Here is a 19861-nt window from a genome sequence, read left to right on the forward strand (position 1 = left end):
GGCGAGAGAGTTTTTTTTTAACTTCGAGTGCGGGGGGGGGGGGGACGAGACTGCGCATGCGCGGAGCGATTTAAAAGGCGACCAGCCGACAGTGACAAGAGTGACGCACCGACTGTTTTTTAACCCCTTGGGGAATCGGCCCGGACAGACAGAGGAACAGCAAGGTTCACACGGCTAACTGTTTAAAAAGTTAGTGTGTTTGGCGAGGTAAGTGGGTGAGTAGACTTACTTTTCCTGTTTCATTCCTGTAGAATTAGATAGCATGCCTGTAGGGTTAGTGCTTTGTCCAGCGTGTCAGATGTGGGAATCCTGGGAGACCTCCAGCCTCCCTGATGGCCACATCTGCGCCAGGTGCACCGAGATGCAGCTCCTCAGAGACTATCAGGGAAAGTGAAGAGGTGATAGACAGGAGCTACAGGGAGGTAGTCATCCCTAGGCTACAGGGGTCAGAAAACTGGGTCACTGGCAGGAGAGGGAAGGGAAATGCCCGGATAGTGGAGAACACACCTGTGGCTGTCCCCCTCAGCAACAAATATCTTGTCCTGGATGCTGTTGAGGGGGATGACCTGACAGGGAACGCCCACGGTGACCGGGTCTCTGGCACTGAGCCTGGCGCTGTTGTGCAGGAGAGGAGGAGGGAGAAGAGGAATGCGGTAGTCATAGGGGATTCCATAGTCAGGGGAAGGGACAGGAGATTCTGTGAGCCTGATAGAGATACCCGAATGGTGTGTTGCCTCCCAGGTGCCAGGGTACGGAATGTCTCGGCTGGGGTCCTGAATATTCTGAAGGGAGAGGGCGAGCAGCCAGTTGTCTTGGTACATGTTGGTACCAATGACATAAATAGGATAAGGGAGGAGGTCCTGAAAGTGGGTTCTGTGGCGACCCACTTTCTTCGCAGGCGAACCGGCTCACAAAATGGTGCGTGCGTCGGCAGAGGCCGGCCCCAAAATGGCACTGGGTCTCCTTCGCCAGTGAGGGGAGAAAGCCCGCTAGCCGCCAGAGACTGGTACCGCGCCTCTGACGTCATTTCCGCCGGAGAGGGCAGGAACGGAACTGCGTAAAAGCCAGCGCCGCGAAGTTTGAATAAACTAGTCTCGACTGCGACTTACAGGCTGCATGTTATTATTTTTAGCTCTGTGTGTAGCACATCGCTACAGTATAATTATTGAAGAAAAACCTTATAAAATGCTCCAGAAAATCCATCTGGACCCAGAACCTTCCCCAAGTGTATTGAACGTGTAGCCTTGGCGATTTCATAGTCATACGTTATTGATGCCGGGGGAAATTGGTTTTCGTTACAGTTGCACCATAAATAATAAATAGTAATAGAACCATGAATAGTTAAATAGTAATATGTAAATTATGAAATAAGTCCAGGACCAGCCTATTGGCTCAGGGTGTCTAAACCTCCAAGGGAGGAGTTGTAAAGTTTGATGGCCATGGGCAGGAATGACTTCCTATGACGCTCTGTGCTGCATCTCGGTGGAATGAGTCTCTGGCTGAATGTACTCCTGTGCCCACCCAGTACATTATGTAGTGGATGGGAGACATTGACCAAGATGGCATGCAACTTAGACAGCATCCTCTTTTCAGACACCACCGTGAGAGAGTCCAGTTCCATCCCCACAACATCACTGGCCTTTCGAATGAGTTTGTTGATCCTGTTGGTGTCTGCTACCCTCAGCCTGCTGCCACAGCACACAACAGCAAACATGATAGCACTGGCCACCACAGACTCGTAGAACATCCTCAGCATCGTCCGGCAGATGTTAAGGGACCTCAGTCTCCTCAGGAGATAGAGACGGCTCTGACCCTTCTTGTAGACCGCCTCAGTGTTCCTCATGATAAATAGGTTGATCCATCTGTTTGCAATTATCTGTAGAAAGTGCAGGGATATTTAATTGATCCAAGAAATTGTTCATTACAGTATTATCTTCAGGGAGGTCAGAAGTATGAAGTTTAGAATAGAATTCTCTGAAGGTATCATTTATTTCAGAGTGATCATTTGTCCTATCACCATTAGTTTTGCAAATTTCTTTAATTGGTTGTTTAACTGCAGAAGTTTTTAATTGGTTGGCCAATACTTTGGCTGATTTATCTCTGTGAATGTAAAATTGAGTTTTATCTTTAAGAAGTTGAGTTTCAATTGGATATGTTAACAGAAGATCATATTTAGCTTTAACTTCAACATGTCTTTTATATAAAACAGGGTCTGGAGCTATAGCATATTTTTGATCTAATTGTTTTAATTGATTGGCTAATTCACTTCTTTCTTTATTAGCTTTATTCTTAACACTTGCAGTATAAGAAATAATTTGTCCTCTAATATAGGCTTTAAAGTATCCCATACAAAGGGATTAGAAGTCTCTTCCTTTTTATTCACTCCAAAAAACAAAATAATATGCTTCTCTAGAAATTTTTAAAATTCCTTATCAGATAACAAAGTTGTATTAAAACACCTGAATCTGTTGGTTTGAAGAAGACCAAGGAGTTTTAAAGATAAAAATACAGGAGCATGATCTGAAACAGCAATCTCTTTATATTCACAGGAACGAACTGATGAGATTATTTGACTATTGATTTAAAGAAAATAATTAATCCTGGAATATTTGTGATGAACATGGGGGGAAAAGAAATTCCCTATCTAAGGGATGTAGGAAATGCCAAACATCAACTATACCACACTTCAATAAAAAGGATTGAATGAACAAAGCTGATTTATTAAGAGACACTGGTTTAGAAGATGATCGGTCTAAGCTTGGGTCTAGCCAACAGTTTAAAATCTCCTCCCATCACCAAAGAGGAAAGATTCAGATCTGGTAAAAATGGAAAAAAAGTGTTCAAAGAATCCTGGGTCATCTACATTTGGGGCATACACATTGGCAAATACTATTAACTTATCTAGTTTTCCTGAGATGATAACAAAATCTCCATTAGTATCAGACACTACTTTATGTTGGACAAAGGAAAGTGTATTATCTATAAGAATCGAAACTCCTCTAGATTTGGCCTGAAAAGAAGAGTGAAAACAAAGTCCATTCCAATGGCTAAAAAAAACATAGATTATCACATTTGCGTATGAGTTACTTGTTAAAAAAATTATAGAGACCTTAAATTTCTTAATATAAGCAAAACTCTTATTCTGTTTAACAGGGTGATTAACCCTTTCATGTTAAAACTGAGTAAATTAATAGTTTGGTCCATTTTTAATATTAATTAAAGGAAGGGTTAAAATGCAAGTTAAAAACCAAGGCATAAACATTGGGAAATGGTAACCATGCAATAAGTTGGCTAAAAATTCAAAAACCGCTTCAAGGGAAAAAAACATAACCCCGCCCACCTCCCAAAGGAAGAAAACCGACCAATAGAAAGTCGGCATCTACAAACTACTGACAATCCCCTTTTTTAAAAAAAACCTGGTGATCGCTCCAATTACTTTCAAGGTTATTTATGTTCCAGCCTAGACTAAGCAATACCCAAACCAGAGATTCAGCTCTCGTATATCAAAAATTCAGTTTTAAAAATATGAAAAGAATTTAGTTACAAAGGTTTACCAAAAGTAAAAGATACAATTATTGGTACAGATAGACATTGAACATTAATCTTATATCTTCATGGAAAAACAGACTAAGCAATTAGCTTTCACATTTAAAAAATCTTTGTGCTTCAACATTCAAACAAAGCCATTTGAAGGATCCATCTTTAATGAGGTTCTCAGTCAAACTGGGTAGCCAAGAGATGGGTTAAAACCCTTGTTTTTAAAAAAAAAAAAAAAAAAAAAAAAAAAAAAAAAAAATTCCAGCAGAGCTTGTTTAAACTTAGCACACTCCTGCATAACCTCAAGCGAATAACCTTCGAGAGTCTTAATATTCCACCCTATAACAAGACATGCCACTTCGACGGGATTTACGAATTAAAAGTTTCTCATTTAATCTTGTGTCGTCTTGCAAGTAGAAACTAAACTGTTAGCCTTCGGATTTAACCTTCAGATTTAAAAAAACTTTTGTACTTCAATAGTTGAGCGGAACCGTTCGGAAGAACCGGTTTTAAGTGTGATTCTGAGTTGGGCTGGGTAGCAAAGGGAAGGGTTGAAACCCATATTAAAAAGCTCGGACATAACTTCTTTGAATTTAACATGTTCCTGCATAACCTCAGGCGAATAATCTTCAACAATTCTAATCTTGTGACCATTATAGTCAATCATGCCTCTTTGACGAGATTTGCAAATTAAGAGTTCCTTTGTTTTAAATTCATGAAAGCAGGTTATTACTGATCTTGGTTTCTGAGTGTTAGGAGGTGTAAACGCAGGAGACCTGTGAACTCATTCGATCACAGGCACAGATGTCAAAATCTCCAGAAATAATTCTTGCAAGAAGTTTGCAAAAAACTCCATTGGATGGTTATCTTCGATTAATTCCTCAAGACCCAGAACCCGTAGGTTGTTCCTTCTACTTCTATTTTCTAGGTCAATAATCTTCTGTCTTAACTTTTCATTGGACTTTGATTGCTTTTCACAAATCTTATGCAATTCATCCGCTTCCGTTTCCAGAGCCAACAAATTTTCCTCATTATTTTTAATACGTTTAATGTGTTCATTAAGAGTTTGTTGCATAGAGTCCAATTTACCATCTATTTGTTTAAATTCAGTGCTGAATTGTTAAAACTTCTCAGAGGCTTCTCGTGTATGGCTTTGCAGCAATTCTATAATAGAATCCAAAGGCGTAGGAAAATCATCCTTTTTGGTACCTCTGGTACTCCTTCCAGCCATAATGAAAGAATATCACACTTTTAATTATATATAAAAAAAAACAAACAAACAAACAACTGGTTGGAAATAGTAAGATAATTAAAGTTGGAGCAATGGCAGATTGCTGTTACTCCATCAGCCACCACCAGGAAATCCCACCCAGGTCATTTTTATACATCATAAACAGCAGAGGTATCAGCACAGATTCCTGTGGAACTCCATTATTTACAGACCTCTAGCTTGATCACCGCTACCCTGTCTTCTATGTGCAAGCTAATTTGCTGTGACCCCATGCATCTGGATCAAACGCCTTACTAAAATCCATGTGGACAACACCCACTGCCCCAATTCTATCCTTAAGCAAGATGACTTTGTTGTAACATGAACAGTCATTTTGGAGATGCAGCTGGTAGATATAAAGTCGTCTTTTATTCGACAGAATGAGACAATCTCTGAAGGAAGAGGATGTGGAGAGTCTGCAGAGGGATATAGATAGGTTAAGTGAGTGGGCTAAGGTCTAGCAGATGGAATCAAGCGTTGGTAAATATGAGATCATCCACTTTGGAAGGATGAGCAGATTATTATTTAAATGGTGAAAGATTGCAGCATGCTGTTGTGCAGAGGGACTTGGGAGTGTCTGTGCATGAATCGCAAAAAGATGGCTTGCAGGTACAACAGGTTATTAAGAAGGCAAACGGAATGTTTGCTAGAGGGATTGGATTCAAGAGCAGGGAGGTCATGCTGCAACTATACAGGGTACTGGTGAAGCCGCACCTGGAGTACTGCGTGCAGTTCTGGTCTCCATACTTGAGGAAGGATATACTGGCTTTGGAGAAGGTTCACCAGGTTGATTCCAGAGATGAAGGGGTTAACTTATGAGGCGAGATTGAGTCGCCTGGGACTATGCTCTCTGGAATTCAGAAGAATGAGAGAGGACCTTATAGAAACATACAAAATTTTGAAAGGGCTAGATAAGATAGAAGTAGGAATGTTGTTTCCATTGGTAGGTGAGACTAGAACTAGGGGACATTGCCTCACTATTCAGGGGAGCAGATTTAGGATGGAGATGAGGCGAAACTGTTTTTCCCAGAGAATGCTGAATCTGTGGAATTCTCTGCCCAGGGAAGCAGTTGAGGCTTCTATAAGTATATTTAAGATACAGTTAGATAGATTCTTACATAGTAGGGGAATTAAGGGTTATGGGGGAAAGGCAGGTCGATGGAGCTGAGTTTACGGACAGATCAGCCATAATCTTATTGAACGGCGGGGCAGGCTCGATGGGTCGATTGGCCTACTCCTGCTCCTATTTCTTGTGTTTCTTATCTCCCTTTATGTCCCTTTAGCATTGACAATAGCTGCAGATATGGCTCGGGTGTTCATCAGCAACTGGGTTGATTGGTTTGACACCCCAGCTGATATTTCCTCTGACTGCAGGCTCCAATTCATCTCAGACCTCTGGGCTGCGATGGCGCAGAACAATAGACAATAGGTGGAGGAGTAGGCCATTTGGCCCTTCGAGCCAGCACCGCCATTCACTGTGATCATGGCTGATCATCCACAATCAGTATCCAGTTCCTGCCTTATCCCCATAATCTTTGATTCCACTATCTTCAAGAGCTCCATCCATCACTTTCTTGAAAGCATCCAGAGACTTGGCCTCCACAGCCTTCTGGGGCAGAGCATTCCACATATCCACCACTCTCTGGGTGAAAAAGTTTTTCCTCAACTCTGTTCTAAATGGCCTAACCCCTAATTTTTAAACTGTGGCCTGTGGTTCTGGACTCACCCATCAGCGGGAACATGCTTTCTGCCTCCAGCGTGTCCAATCCCTTAATGATCTTAAATGTTTCAATCAGATCCCCTCTCAGCCTTCTAAATTCCAGAGTATACAAGCCCAGTCGCTCCAATCTTTTGACATATGACAGTCCTGTCATCCCGGGAATTAACCTTGTGAACCTACGCTGCACTCCCTCAATAGTAAGAATGTCGTAACTCAAATTTGAAGACCAAAACTGCACACAGTACTCCAGGTGTGGTCTCACCAGGGCCCTGTAGAGCTGCAGAAGGACCTCTTTGCTCTTATACTCAATTCCCCTTGTTATGAAGGCCAGCATGCCATTAGCTTTCTTCACTGCCTGCTATGCTTGCTTTCAGTGACTGAAGTACAAGAACACCTAGATCTCGTTGTGCTTCCCCTTTTCCTAACTTGACTCCATTTAGATAATAATCTGCCTTCTCGTTCTTACACCAAAGTGGATAACCTCACATTTATCCACATTAAACTGCATCTGCCCACTCACTGTTAGTGGGGAGTGATGCTTGTTTAAGCTTCCTCAGAAAGTGCAATCTCTGCTGGGCCCGTTTCACAATCCCAGTGGTGTTCCTGGACCAGGTGAGATTGTCCGAGATCTGCACCCCAAGGAACTTGATGTTTTCCACTCTCTCCACTGTGGTGCCGCTGATGCTGAGGGGTGTGTGCTCAGGCTGAGACCGTCTGAAATTCATGGACGCTATACCAACAATATCTTTTTATTACAGATTTATGTTTCAGTAACTTATCTGAATTGAAACCACCCAACTCTCATTGTGGGTTTGAATAATTACTTCAAACCTTTATCTACATAATTGTTTGCCCAGTAACTTAAACCGTACCTGGGCTCCAAATTCACCTACTGGCACATTCTGACTTTCAGTTCCATCCCTCCAGTAGTGACTCTTTCTTGTTAGTTTACATTTTTGATGTTATTGACTCCTTTATCTGATAAAAGATAGAAGTCAAGACTAGGTCACTGATGTTATATGTTTCTAATGCAAATGTCAGTATTTTTCACTATTTTATTTCCTCTATGAGATGGACCAAGCTCGCAGCTTACAATATCGTATGATTGGCTAATTGATGTCATCTAATAGCTGACTAATAATTGAGTCCTCATTGTCTTCTGACACAGTTGGTCTTGTTATCGTGTGCAAGGTCAGTTTTATTTCTATTGGATGATGAACTAAAGTCATCAAATAAAATTGGAGAAATTTTATCCATTTAACCTGCAATTTACGTTTCCTTTAACCACCAGAAACTGGATTGTTGAGACCAGCCGACCACAGTCGCAGTAAACTAGTTTATTGTTTCTGCTAAAGCTCAGTTCCATATCGGACAGTCTGCATTGATCACAGAGTGAAGGCTTTGGTGAGTAAAAGTGTGATTTACTTTTCTCCTTCCTTTTTCTTTTAGCTTTCCTCATCTGCTTACTTTTGACTATCAGTGGTCACGAGGAGCTGGTGGTCTACAAAAATCCATAAGACCATATAGGAGCAGAAGTAGGCAATTTGGCCCATCGAGTCTGCTCTGCCATTCAATTGGGGGCTGATCCGATTCTTCTAGTAGTCCTCACGCCCCTGCCTGCACCCCATACCCTTTAATGCCTTGGTTAATCAAGAACCTATCTAACCCTGCCTTAAATTCACCCAATGACTTGACCTCAGCAGCCGCTTATGGATGTCCTTCAATCCTGAAGTCGTGCTCTCTTGTCCTGGAACCCCCTACCATGGGAAATAACTTTGCCATATCTAATCTGTTCAGGCATTTTAACATTCAGAATGTTTCTATGAATCCTCCTGAACTCCAGGGAATACAGCCCAAGAGCTGCCAGATGTTCCTTATACAGTAAACCTTTCATTCCTGCAATCATTTTTGTGAACCTTCTCTGAATCCTCTCCAATGTCAATATATCCTTTCTAAATTAAGGAGCCCAAAACTGCACACAGTAATCCAAGTGTGGTCTCACGAGTGCCTTATAGAGCCTCAACATCACATCCTTGCTCTTATATTCTATACCTCTAGAAATGAAAGCCAACATTGCATTCGCCTTCTTCACAACCGACTTAACCTGGAGGTTAACCTTTAGGGTATCTTGCACAAGGACTCCCAAGTCCCTTGTCATCTCTGCATTTTGAATTCTCTTCCCATCTAAATAATAGTCTGCCCGTTTATTTCTACCACCAAAGTGTATGACCATACACTTTCCAACATTGTATTTCATTTGCCACTTCTTTGCCCATTCCCCTAAATGACCTAAGTCTCTCTGTTTCCTCAAAACCACCCACTCCTCCACCTATCTTTGTATCATTGGCAAATATAGCCACAAATCCGTTAATACCATAGTCCAAATCATTGACATACATTGTAAAAAGCAGTGGTCACAACACCGACCCCTGTGGTACTTCACTGGTAACTGGCAGCCAGCCAGAATAGGATCCCTTTATTCCCATTCTCTGCTTTTTGCCGAGCAGGCAATGCTCCACCCATGCTAGTAACTTCCCTGTAATTCCATGGACTCTTATCTTGCTAAGCTGCCTCATGTGCGGCACCTTGTCAAAGGCCTTCTGAAAATCCAAGTTCACCACGTCTACTGCATCTCCTTTGACTACCCTGCTTGTAATTTCGTCAAAGAATCACAGTTTTTTTGTCAGGCAGGATTTTCCTTGCAGGAAACCATGCTGGTTGTGGCCTACCTTGTTATGTGCCTCCAAGTACTCCATAATCTTATCCCTAACAATCGATGCCAACTTGCTAACTACTGATGTGAGGCTAACAGGTCTATAAGTTTCCTTTCTGCTGCCTCCCGCTCTTCTTAAGTCTCTGATAATTCAATAAGCAATCAGCACTCTTTATTTGATGCGACAATAACTGAGAAGTTGTGAGTATGGAGACAGGACCTGTGATGAGGAGACCCCACTGGTTTGCAGCGATGCTCAGTGGATGCTCTATGACGTTGGTACTCCCTATTCTCCAGAGTCCAAAAACATGAACAGAAATCACGCTACATCTTTGGAAATGGAACGGTTAGTGTTTCTCAGATTTCAGAAACAGAATCAGGTTTATTATCATTGATATATATTCCTTATGCAACCTTGGTTCCTTAAGGTTGTCATTGTGGGGGGAGCTGGTGGGGATATGCTCCCACTAGATATTAAATGTTCGCTATGGCATCCATCTCAAGTACTGTCTGACACCCAAGTCCTGTTCCTGGCCTTAACATGGTGCTTAGCTACTCAGGCCAGTGTAGCTGTTTCTGCAGACAAGAGAAGGTACAAAGATGGGTTGCTGGCATCTTAAAACCAGTCACTTCGGGCAGATGGTGCTGAACGGCCGTAGTTCACAGGTCATCTAGGAGAAGGAAAACTCTGATCTCAAGCTTCCACTGCCTTGTGGCTATACCCACTGATGGGGAAGGCTTCAGGAGTAAACCTTGAGGGAGCTGGATTCTCTAAGGCAGGCCTATATTGAGTTCAACACTGACTGACAACGCCTGCATGGGCAACAGCTTGGTCTCCAAATCTTACTTCCCTGGTTTGCGCACATATCATGTAGAAATCTCGGTTGCAATATCCATGGTTGGCCACCACCAACAGAGGGCCTCATTTGTGCTGTGAAATTTGTAGTTTTGTGGCAATACATAAAAAGTACTTTGAATTACAATAAGATATATTTCCCCAGACTGTCTCAGTAGCATTATCACATTATCTGCATTTCATTTCCACATAACCCTCTCATTTTACACAAAATGCTAGAGGAACTCAGCAATTCAGATGACATCAATGGAGGGAAATAAACAGCCAACCTTATGGTCTGGGACCCTTCAGCAGGACAGGAAACATATCAGTCAGCTCCGTCATGGGTACTGGCCTCTGTAGCATCCAGGACATCTTCAAGCAGCGCTGACTCAAAAAGGCGCTGAGCAATATTAAGGACCCCCACCACCCAGGCTATGCCCTCTTCTCAGTGCTACCATCAGGGAGGAGGTACAGGAGCCTGAAGTCACAACTCAATGATTCAGGAACAGCTTCTTCCCCTCCACCATCAATTTCTGCATGGACATAAAACCCATGACACAACCTCGCCAATTTTTTGCACGACTTATTTAATTTAACTGTTTTATATATGTACTTACTATAATTTATATTTTTATTATGTATTGCTGCCACAGAACAACAAATTTCATGACATATGCCAGTGATATTAAACATGATTCTGAATCTGATTTTGAAATTTTGTGGATAAGTGCAACTTGAAACCTTTTTAATATTACATTTTTTGAAGATTAAGGAAAATTGTTGAAGACATTTGTGTCCAAATTGGAGCCCTACTTTCGTGAAAACATGGGATTCGATCAAGATTTAGGTAAGCATTTTTATATTTCAATTTAAATATGCTCCACTTTCAGCAGTATGTGAATTCAGTATTCAACCCTATTTGGTCTTTGCTGCACAGTGTGTTTATTAACATGCAGATTATTCAGAGTCAACCGACACGGTAATCTTCACATGACCTTCAACTCCATTAGAGTATGGAGTATTGGTTTATTATTGTCACGTATTACCAGGTGAAAAGCTTGTCTTGCAGAGCATCACAGGAAAAGTCCTCCCAAACATTGAGCACATCTACAAGGAGCACTGCCACAGGAAAGCAGCATCCATCAAAGTTCAAAGTAACTTTATTGTCAAGGTCATCATATACAACCATGAAATTCAGTTTCTTGTGGGCATACACTGTAAGGAAAAAGAAACATTAGAATTAATGAAAAAACGCAGATGACAAAACAAGCAAATAGCCAATGTGCAAATGGTGGCAATCTGCAAATGCAAAAAGAAGAAAATAAACAAAATAATAATAATAGAAGGAAATCAATATCAAGAACATGAAATGAAGACTCATGGAAAGTGCATAGGTTGTGGGAACAGTTCAGTGATGGGTCGAGTGAACTTATCCCCTCTGGTTTAATAGTCTGATGGTTGTTGGGTAATAGCTGTTCCTGAATCTGGTATTGTGGGAATCTGGTGTCATTGCTGCCATCTGCAAGGGGTACAGGAGGCATAGATCCCACACCAACAGGTTCAGGAGCAGTTATTTACCCCTCCCCCATCTTCCTCCTTCCCTTCCAGCCTTGATGATGGGTCCAAACCAATATGTCTGTGGCAATGAATTCCAGAGATTTAATTTTCCGGTGTAGACTATTGTGACTTGAGTTTTAAAAAAAAATTAACAATACAGATGCATGTATTTCAGAAAGTAGCAGGACAGGTTGATAGAGTAGTGAAGAAAACACTTAGGTTATATGGCTTCCTTAGCCAGAACAGAATACAAGAGCAACAAGATCTTGATGCTGCAACATCAGCCTTCATTTCAGGTACAGGGTGGAATATTGCTCATTTTTAATACCCCAACCCTCCCCTCCTCTGATGTCAGAAACTCTCCTTCCCCCCCCCCTTTGATTCCAGCTCAAATACTTGCCAAGTCTTCACCATTCCATCTGAACGTTCCCTTCCCTGAGATGTAAAGTTCTATACTTGATAAGGCCCTTACCTTTGTTCCACTTTACCCGGACCCTAGTGAGTTCTGCACCTGCCAGGATGCCGAGCATTTCTTCTGTTACCTTTCTCCGAGCCCACTTCTTTGCCAAGAGTTCCCCACCCCTCATCAATGACCCCTCTCCAAATCTCTTCCTCTCCTTGGATACCCTGCTCTGTTTCTCTGCCTGCCTTGGGTCTTTACATCTCTAATGGCTGATGAGACATGAACTGCTTTGACTTCAGCACTCCGCTCTCCTCCTCGAACTTTACCCCCTCTGAACGCACTGTCCTCTGCTCTATCTGCACAAATCCAAACCTTACAATCAAGCCCACAGACAAAGGGAGTGCTGCTCTAGCATGGTGAACTGACCTCTACCTTTCTCAAGGAAGAGGAACCCACCATCAGAAAACTGTCTCTCATCATTGACCTCATCCACTCTGGAAATCTCCCAATCACTGCCTCCAAGCTTATAGTTCCCTTACCCCGCACTGCTTGTTTCTACCTCCTACCCGAGATCCATAAACCTGACTGTTCAGCCAGGCCCATTGTCTCTGCTTGTTCCAGTCCCACAGAACTTATGTTCATTTACCTCAACACTGTTCTATCCCCCTTGGTTCAGTCCCTTCCCAACTACATCCTTGACACTTCACGTGATCTCAATCTCTTCAACAGCTTTCAGTTACCCGGTCCTGATTGCCTCATTTTTCTCCATGGATGTCCATGCCTTACCCACTTCTATTCCCCATCAAGAAGGCATTAATGCTCTCCACGTTTTTCTTGACAAAAGATCAATCAGTTCCACTCTACCACCTCACTCCTCTGCCTGGCAGAACTGGTTCTCATCCTCAATTTCTTCAGGTCCTCCCACTTACTCCCAACTGAAGTGGTAACCATGGGTACCTGCATGGGCCCCAGCAATGCCTGCCTTTCACGGTACACATGTAACAGTCCAGGTTCCATGCATTCCCCACTAATGCTCCCAACTCTTCCTCTGCTACAGTAATAACTGCACTGGTGCTGCTTCATGCATCCATGCTGAGCTCGTCAATTTCATCAACTTCCAACTTCAACCCTGCTCTTAAATTCACTTGGTCCATTTCTCACACCTCTCTCCCCTTCCTCCCTCTCATTATCTCCATCTCTGAAGACAAACTTACTCCACTGCATCTGTTCCCAGGATGTGGCTTTACTTTCCAGAATATCAGAGATATCCTCCTTTTTCAAAGAACGGGGGTTCTCTTTCTCCACCATTGATGCTGTCCTGTCCTGCATCTCCTCCATTTCCTGGACATCTGCACTCACACAATCTTCCCGCTGCCTTAACAGTGATGGAGTTCCTCCTGTCTTCACCGACCATGAGCCTTTGTATCTCGCCCATCCTTCTCCACAACCTGCACTGTCTTCAACAGGATCCTACCACCAAGTGCATCTTTACCTCCTGCCACTCTCTGCTAGCTGCAGGGACCCCTCCCTCCATAATTCCCTGGTCCATTTGTCCTTCCCACCAATCTATCCTGGCATATAGACCTGTAAGAAATACAGAAATGCTGCACCTACCCATTCACCTCTTCCTTCACCTCTATTCAGGGCCCCAAACAGTCCTTCCAGGTAATGCAACACTTCAACTGTGAACATGTTAAGGTTGTCTACTCTATTCAGTCCTCCCGATGTGGCCTCCTCCATAATGGTAAGACCCGACGTAAACTGGGGGACCACTTTGTTGAGTACCTCCAGTCCATCCGCAAAAAGTGGGATTTCCTGAAGGCTAACCATTTTAACTCCTATCCCCATTCCCATTTGACTTATCGGTTCACGGCCTCCTCTTCTGCCATTATGAGGCCACTCTCAGATTGAATGAGTAACACATTTCTGTCTAGGCTGAATGAATATTGATATTTCGCCAACTGTGGTATTTTTTCTACCCCTTCCCATCCCTCTTCTTCAATTCCCCACTCTGGTCTCTTAAACGTGGTCTCCTAACCTGCCCATCACCCCCAGCTGGTGCCCCTCTTTCTTCACTTTCTCCCACAATTTACTCTTTTCTCCTGTCAGATTCTTTCTTCTCCAGCCCTTCACCTTTCCCATCAGCTGGCTTCACCTATTATCTTCCACTTTTTCCTCCTTCCTCCCTCTCCCTCTCCCTCTCCCTCCATATTCTGGTATCTTTTCCATTCTGAAGAAGGATCTCACCTGAAAGGATAACTGTTTATTCACTTCCGTAGATGCTGTCTGGCCTGCGGAGGCTCTTCAGCATCTAGTGTGTGTTGCCAGTGATCAGGGTTCAATTCCGCCACTGTTTTTTTTAAAGAGTTTGTACGTTCTTGACATTGCTATACAGGTTTCTCCTGCTATCTGAAGGTAGAGCATTCCTATGAAATGGTTCGTAAGCCGGAATGTCGTAAAGTGAATAAGCAATTACCATTTATTAATATGGGAAAAAATTCTGAGCGTTCCCAGACCCAAAAAATAACCTACAAAGTCATGCCAAACAACACACAAAACCTAAAATAACAGTAACATATAGTAAAAGCAGGAATGATATGATAAATACAGCCTATATAAGGTAGAAATACTTTTCTGCAGCACTGTCTAGCGCAGCGAAAATCTCGTGGAAGCGCTTTTGGCAGAAACACTCTCTCCAGTAACCTTTAAGCTGTGAAGCTGCCAAATCATACCAAATAACACAAAAATACACAGCCTACATAAAGTAGAAATAATGTATGTACAGTGTAGTTTCACTTACTGGAATCGGGATTTTTCAGTTTTGTCACAGTTAAACACTTGCTTATACGAATAACCACCTGACTCAGTCGGCAATCGCCTCTGATCTGGGCCGACATTTACATGCCGGGCGGCACTTAATTAATTGGCTTGTTTATTTTAGCTTTTTTTCTTAAAGATGTGCTGGGTGCATTCTGACTACCGCTCACCACTGCATTCTTTGCGGCAATGTATTGGTCCGTGGCCTTGAAGTTGGGGACCACTGCTTAAACTATGAGGCTGCCTTCGCCTCAGAAACCGATCAAACCACACATGACTACCTTTAACTTCCACTTTCGCAACACTTCCTTCACCATTGTCCAGTGCCTTCTGTTTCAGCTTATTAAAAAGACTGACTGATTTCTCCATAAGTATAAGAAAACTTAACAGAACACCATGCTTTGTACACCCATCAATTCACTCAAGCAACAGACTTTCCATTTTATCCATTATTGGTTGCCGACTAAGAGAGACCACTTTGCTACGAGCAGAACCGACAGTAACATTGGCAGCTTTCAAAATTCTTTCTCTCTGCGTATAAATAGTGTGAATGGGGGACAATGTCCTTACTTCGTTCACCACGATCGAAACACTTAATTATGTCTAGTTTTACGCTAAGTGTAACACCCTTACGAGCTCTATTAGGCCTTTCCGATACCTTAGAACTCACCTTGCTAGCGGATGCACAAAATAAATCGACATAAAGCACAGATGCTCACAGGCACATGTTTAAGCAATGCCAGCTAGAATGCAGTTCCGGGGAAGGAGCTTGGCTGTTCGGGCACGCGCTGCTTTTTCTCGTAACAGTGAAAACACCTTCTGTTAGTGAAAACAGGTAACAAGTGTAGGTCTTTTGTAACAGCGAGGTGTCGTAAAGCGAATGTTCGGAAAACGGGGTCCACCTGTATTAGTTTCCTCTAGGTATGCCGGTTTCCTCTCATATTCCAAAGATATACAGTGTTAAGGTTAATAAGTTGTGGACATGCTATGTTGGTGCCAGAAGGATGTCGACACTTGCAGGCTGCCCCAGTTTTTAGTGCAAATAGCATATTTCACTATATATTCCAATGTGTAGTTATGGGGAAGAATGGATAGGCTGGGCCTGTTTTCATTGGATATGAAGAGGCTTAAGGGTGACCTGTTAGATGCATATAAAACTGAGGGCATATATTGGGTAGATGGTAGGAAGCTTTTCTCCATGTATAGGTTTAATTTGAGAAGCCAGAGGTCTGTGGAAGATTATATTTTTACCCAGAGAATGCACTGACTGAGAAGGTGGAGCAAGCAGGTACAGGTAAGAAATGTGTGGATGAGCACTTGCACCACCAAAGCATTCTAGACAATGGACCAAGTGTTGCTAAGTGGGATTAGTAGGTTAGATAAACACAAGAGATTCTGCAGATGCTGGAAATCTTGAGCAACACACATGAACAAAATGCTGGAAGAACTCGGCAAGTCAGGCAGAATCTATGGAGAGGAATAAACAGTCGAAGCTTTGGGCTGAGACCTTTTATCAGAATTGGCCATTCAGGTGCTTAATGATTGACATGGATCTGAGGTCAGGGGGCAGGAAATGAGGCCGATGGTCCGGTTACTGTGTTATATGTTCATATCGTATTAACGGCTGAAGTTTTGATGTGATTGGAATCCACCTCCATTCTGGGCCACTTCCATTTCACTGCAACTTGGAATGATGTGAAGCAACTGTTTTATTTCTATTTGTGCAACATATGTGCTTTGCTAGTATGTGTTCTCAGATGTTTAATAATTAACTCTCTTTGCAATTTTCCAGCCAAAAAAATGAATGAATTGCAGACGGAAATTCAGCAGTGGACAGAACAATCATTGAAGTACATCACTGAATTGCGAGTAATCGCTGATTGCATTGATGAATATCATGCAGATACTACCAAGACAAACATTGCAGGCTCTGCTACAGGAGTTGTGGGAGGAATGCTAAGTATTGCAGGATTGATTGCTTCTCCTTTCACATTGGGAAGCTCATTAGTGCTTACTGGTATGGGAGCGATAGTTGGTTCTGCTGGTGGGGTCACCAACATTGTAGCCAGTGTTTCTGAGACAAGCTATCAAAGAAGAAACCAGAAAAGAGTAGATGAAATTATACAGCAATATCTCAAGGAACAGAAAGATATGGTAAACAAACTAGAGCTACTCAACAAAGCAATTGAATCTTTCATTAAAATTGAGACAAGAAATGTACCAAATGCGGTATTTGTTGGCACAACTCAGAGTATCACGAAGAGCTTAAATAGTATATCTACAGTTACTTCAGCAGTGACTAAAAAGGCCTTAAAAGTATTCAAATGTGTTTCAGGAGTTTTGGTAGGTCTTGCTGTGGTATGGGATGTTTATTCTGTATGGAAGGATAGCAAAGAACTGAAAGACAAAGAGACAGAAATTTCTCATATGATCCGGGAGGTAGCTAAGAGGATGGAGGAAGAAAGGGGCAATTTTGAGAAAATTCCATCAGTGCTGAAGAACTGCACTAAGCTGCAGAAATTTCAGGAGCAATTGGGAAGATAATAAAGAAATTCAATAGGTCAGGCAACATTTGGCTGACGTGTTGAGTTCTTCCAAGATTTCCTGTGTTGTTGCAAATTCCAGCATAGGTAATCTTTGGAGACTCAATAAATATCTGGTTGATTAGTGATCATGAAGAGAACACATAAAAATGTTCTTTGATATACTGCATTAATTCTCCCTAAATTAGTAGCAGTTCTATATTTCTTATAAACTATCCACCCTTTAAAATCTAAGTTTTCTTTTGCTTCCAAATTCAAATTCGTTATTGACCTGACAACTGCTTACAGGACCATAAGACATCAGTGTAGAATTCGCCCATTGAGTTTTCTCTGCAATTTCATTGTGGCTGATTTATTATCCCTCCCAATCCCATTCTCTTTCCTTCTCTTCATAACCCCAGATGCCCTAGTTACTAATCAAGAAACTATCGACCTCCACTTTAAATATACCCAATGACTTGGCCTCCACTGAGTCTGTGGCAATGAATTCACAGGTTCACCACCCTCTGGCTAAAGAAATTTCTCCTCATCTCTGTTCCAAAGAGTCGTCCATCATGTCCTGAGGTTGTGCTCTGTGGTCCTAGTTTTGCCACAAATGGAAACATTCTCTCCACATCCACTCTATCTAGGCCTTTCACTATTCAATTGGTTTCAATGAGATCTCCCTCTCCCTCATCCTTCTAAACTCCAGTGAGTACAAGCAGAATGTCATGAAATGGCCCTCGTATGTTAATCTTTTCATTCCTGGGATCACTCTTGTGAGCCTCCTGTAGACCATTTCCAAAACCAGCACATCCTTATCTATTATCTGCTTCTTACGTTGGCCCAGGATCAATCTATTTAAACTTCCGATTTGACAGCCATCCTGATTTGCACTATTTGAGTTCAATGTTAATGTTCTCTCTTGCTCTTGGCTCAGTGACTACCACTCAGTCCATTCTGTTCGGCCCATTAATCTGGCCCCAAAGTATTAGCATTGACCGAAGCCACAAATGCAGGATGTGCCTGAGGGACGTGAGGTGTCTGTGGAATACAGGCTGCCCTGAGGCCCAACACAACTGGCACCTGCAAATGTTCTTGGCTTCTTTACCAGAAAGAAGCAAGACAGTTCAGAGGAGAGTGCCCTGGTAACTGGAAGTAATTAATGGAAAGATTAAGCATTCCAGGATTGGAAAATGCATTATTCCTCAGGAGGATAGAATCAGTTTTACAGGGACACAAAGAGAAAGCGTCTGACTGAGAACCCATGACGAAAAGAACAGCTGTCAATGTTGGTTTAGGAAGCTCCCTGACATTCATTGGTTGTCATTGGGGCCATACCGAAAAGTAGCAGTTAGTCAGATCTCTTTACCGCACCAGTAATCAGATTTTCAACTAATTAAAAAATAACAATCAATAATACTTTAAAAAGATTTATTTTCATGTGATTATAAAATAATCTGATTTGTTTGTGAAACATGCAAATATAAAAAAAGTTATTCCATTTGCTGAAGAGGACTTGCATTATGTCAACAAAACAAAATTTTCTTTCAATTCGAATTGAAGTCCTCATTTTTCGATGTATTGTGTGAAATTATTAAATATGTTTAATGATACATTCATTACATTCAGATTATTTTAACTCATTTAGTTTATTACCACTGAGGTTTTTCTGTCTGAATAATATCTAATTGTAATGCTTTGCATTTGATTGAGAATTAAATCAAACACAAAGCAGAGGAGCGCAAAGGAACATCTGCCATGAGAAGCACAGAGGAACAGCTGGAGTAACTTCTGAAATGCCTACTTTGCTGCTGCTGCTACTGTGTGATTGAGAATCCCCGGAGACGAAGGCCCCAAATCCTCGGCTTTGCCTGTTGCCGGGGCCGGGGTTGAAGCGCTCGGCAGAGATGGTGCTCGGTGTCGAATAGGTGGTCAGAGGCTCGGAGTTTTCGGACAGACTCGGAGTCGGACTGTGGTCGGATGCTTCCGGGATGCTGCATCGGCAAGTTGGCGGCGCTGGAGGTTTACCATCTGCGTGAGATGACGGGACTTTCGAGAGATTTTGAGACTTTTACTGTACTATGGTCTGTTCTTATCAAATTATGGTATTGCTTTGCACTGTTGTAACTATATGTTATAATTATGTGGTTTTTGTTAGTTTTTCAGTCGGTTTGTCATGTGTTTTGGTGATATCATTCTGGAAAAACGTTGTATCACTTCTTAATGCATGCATTACTAAATGACAATAAAAGGGGACTGCATGTCCTCATAATCATAATCATAAATGAGCTACCTATGCTGTACTTGATTCACTTCAAAAGTAATACAAACACTTAAATTGAGTGTGCAGAATATTTTTTAAAGGAACAAGTTCTTTGCAGAAGGTGATTGGGGGTCTGATGTCTCCTGTAGAGAGATTAATAATTTCTCCCTTTAGGGAATGATTTGCTGTTAACAACAGCAACCTATATATTGACATTG

At 42.1% G+C, this 19861-nt stretch overlaps 1 protein-coding gene across 4 annotated transcripts; it reads left to right on the forward strand.

Annotated features, from left to right (window-relative positions):
* Positions 1 to 42: 42 nt before the first annotated feature.
* Positions 43 to 19636, forward strand: LOC140196853 (apolipoprotein L6-like). 4 transcript variants are annotated; one of them, XM_072256738.1, is made up of 5 exons: positions 43 to 215; positions 7599 to 7718; positions 7819 to 7931; positions 10845 to 10925; positions 16648 to 19636. In XM_072256738.1, the coding sequence occupies exons 4-5, from the start codon at positions 10904 to 10906 to the stop codon at positions 17397 to 17399; spliced, it is 774 nt and encodes a 257-aa protein (XP_072112839.1). In that variant the 5' UTR covers positions 43 to 215; positions 7599 to 7718; positions 7819 to 7931; positions 10845 to 10903; the 3' UTR covers positions 17400 to 19636. The 4 variants fall into 4 exon arrangements, with proteins under 4 accessions (XP_072112839.1, XP_072112840.1, XP_072112838.1 ...); XM_072256739.1 differs by having other exon boundaries at positions 43 to 207; XM_072256737.1 differs by lacking the exon at positions 7599 to 7718.
* The last annotated feature ends 225 nt before the right edge of the window (positions 19637 to 19861 follow it).

This window comes from Mobula birostris, chromosome 4 (genome assembly GCF_030028105.1).
Source record: "Mobula birostris isolate sMobBir1 chromosome 4, sMobBir1.hap1, whole genome shotgun sequence".
Lineage (NCBI taxonomy): Eukaryota > Metazoa > Chordata > Chondrichthyes > Myliobatiformes > Myliobatidae > Mobula > Mobula birostris.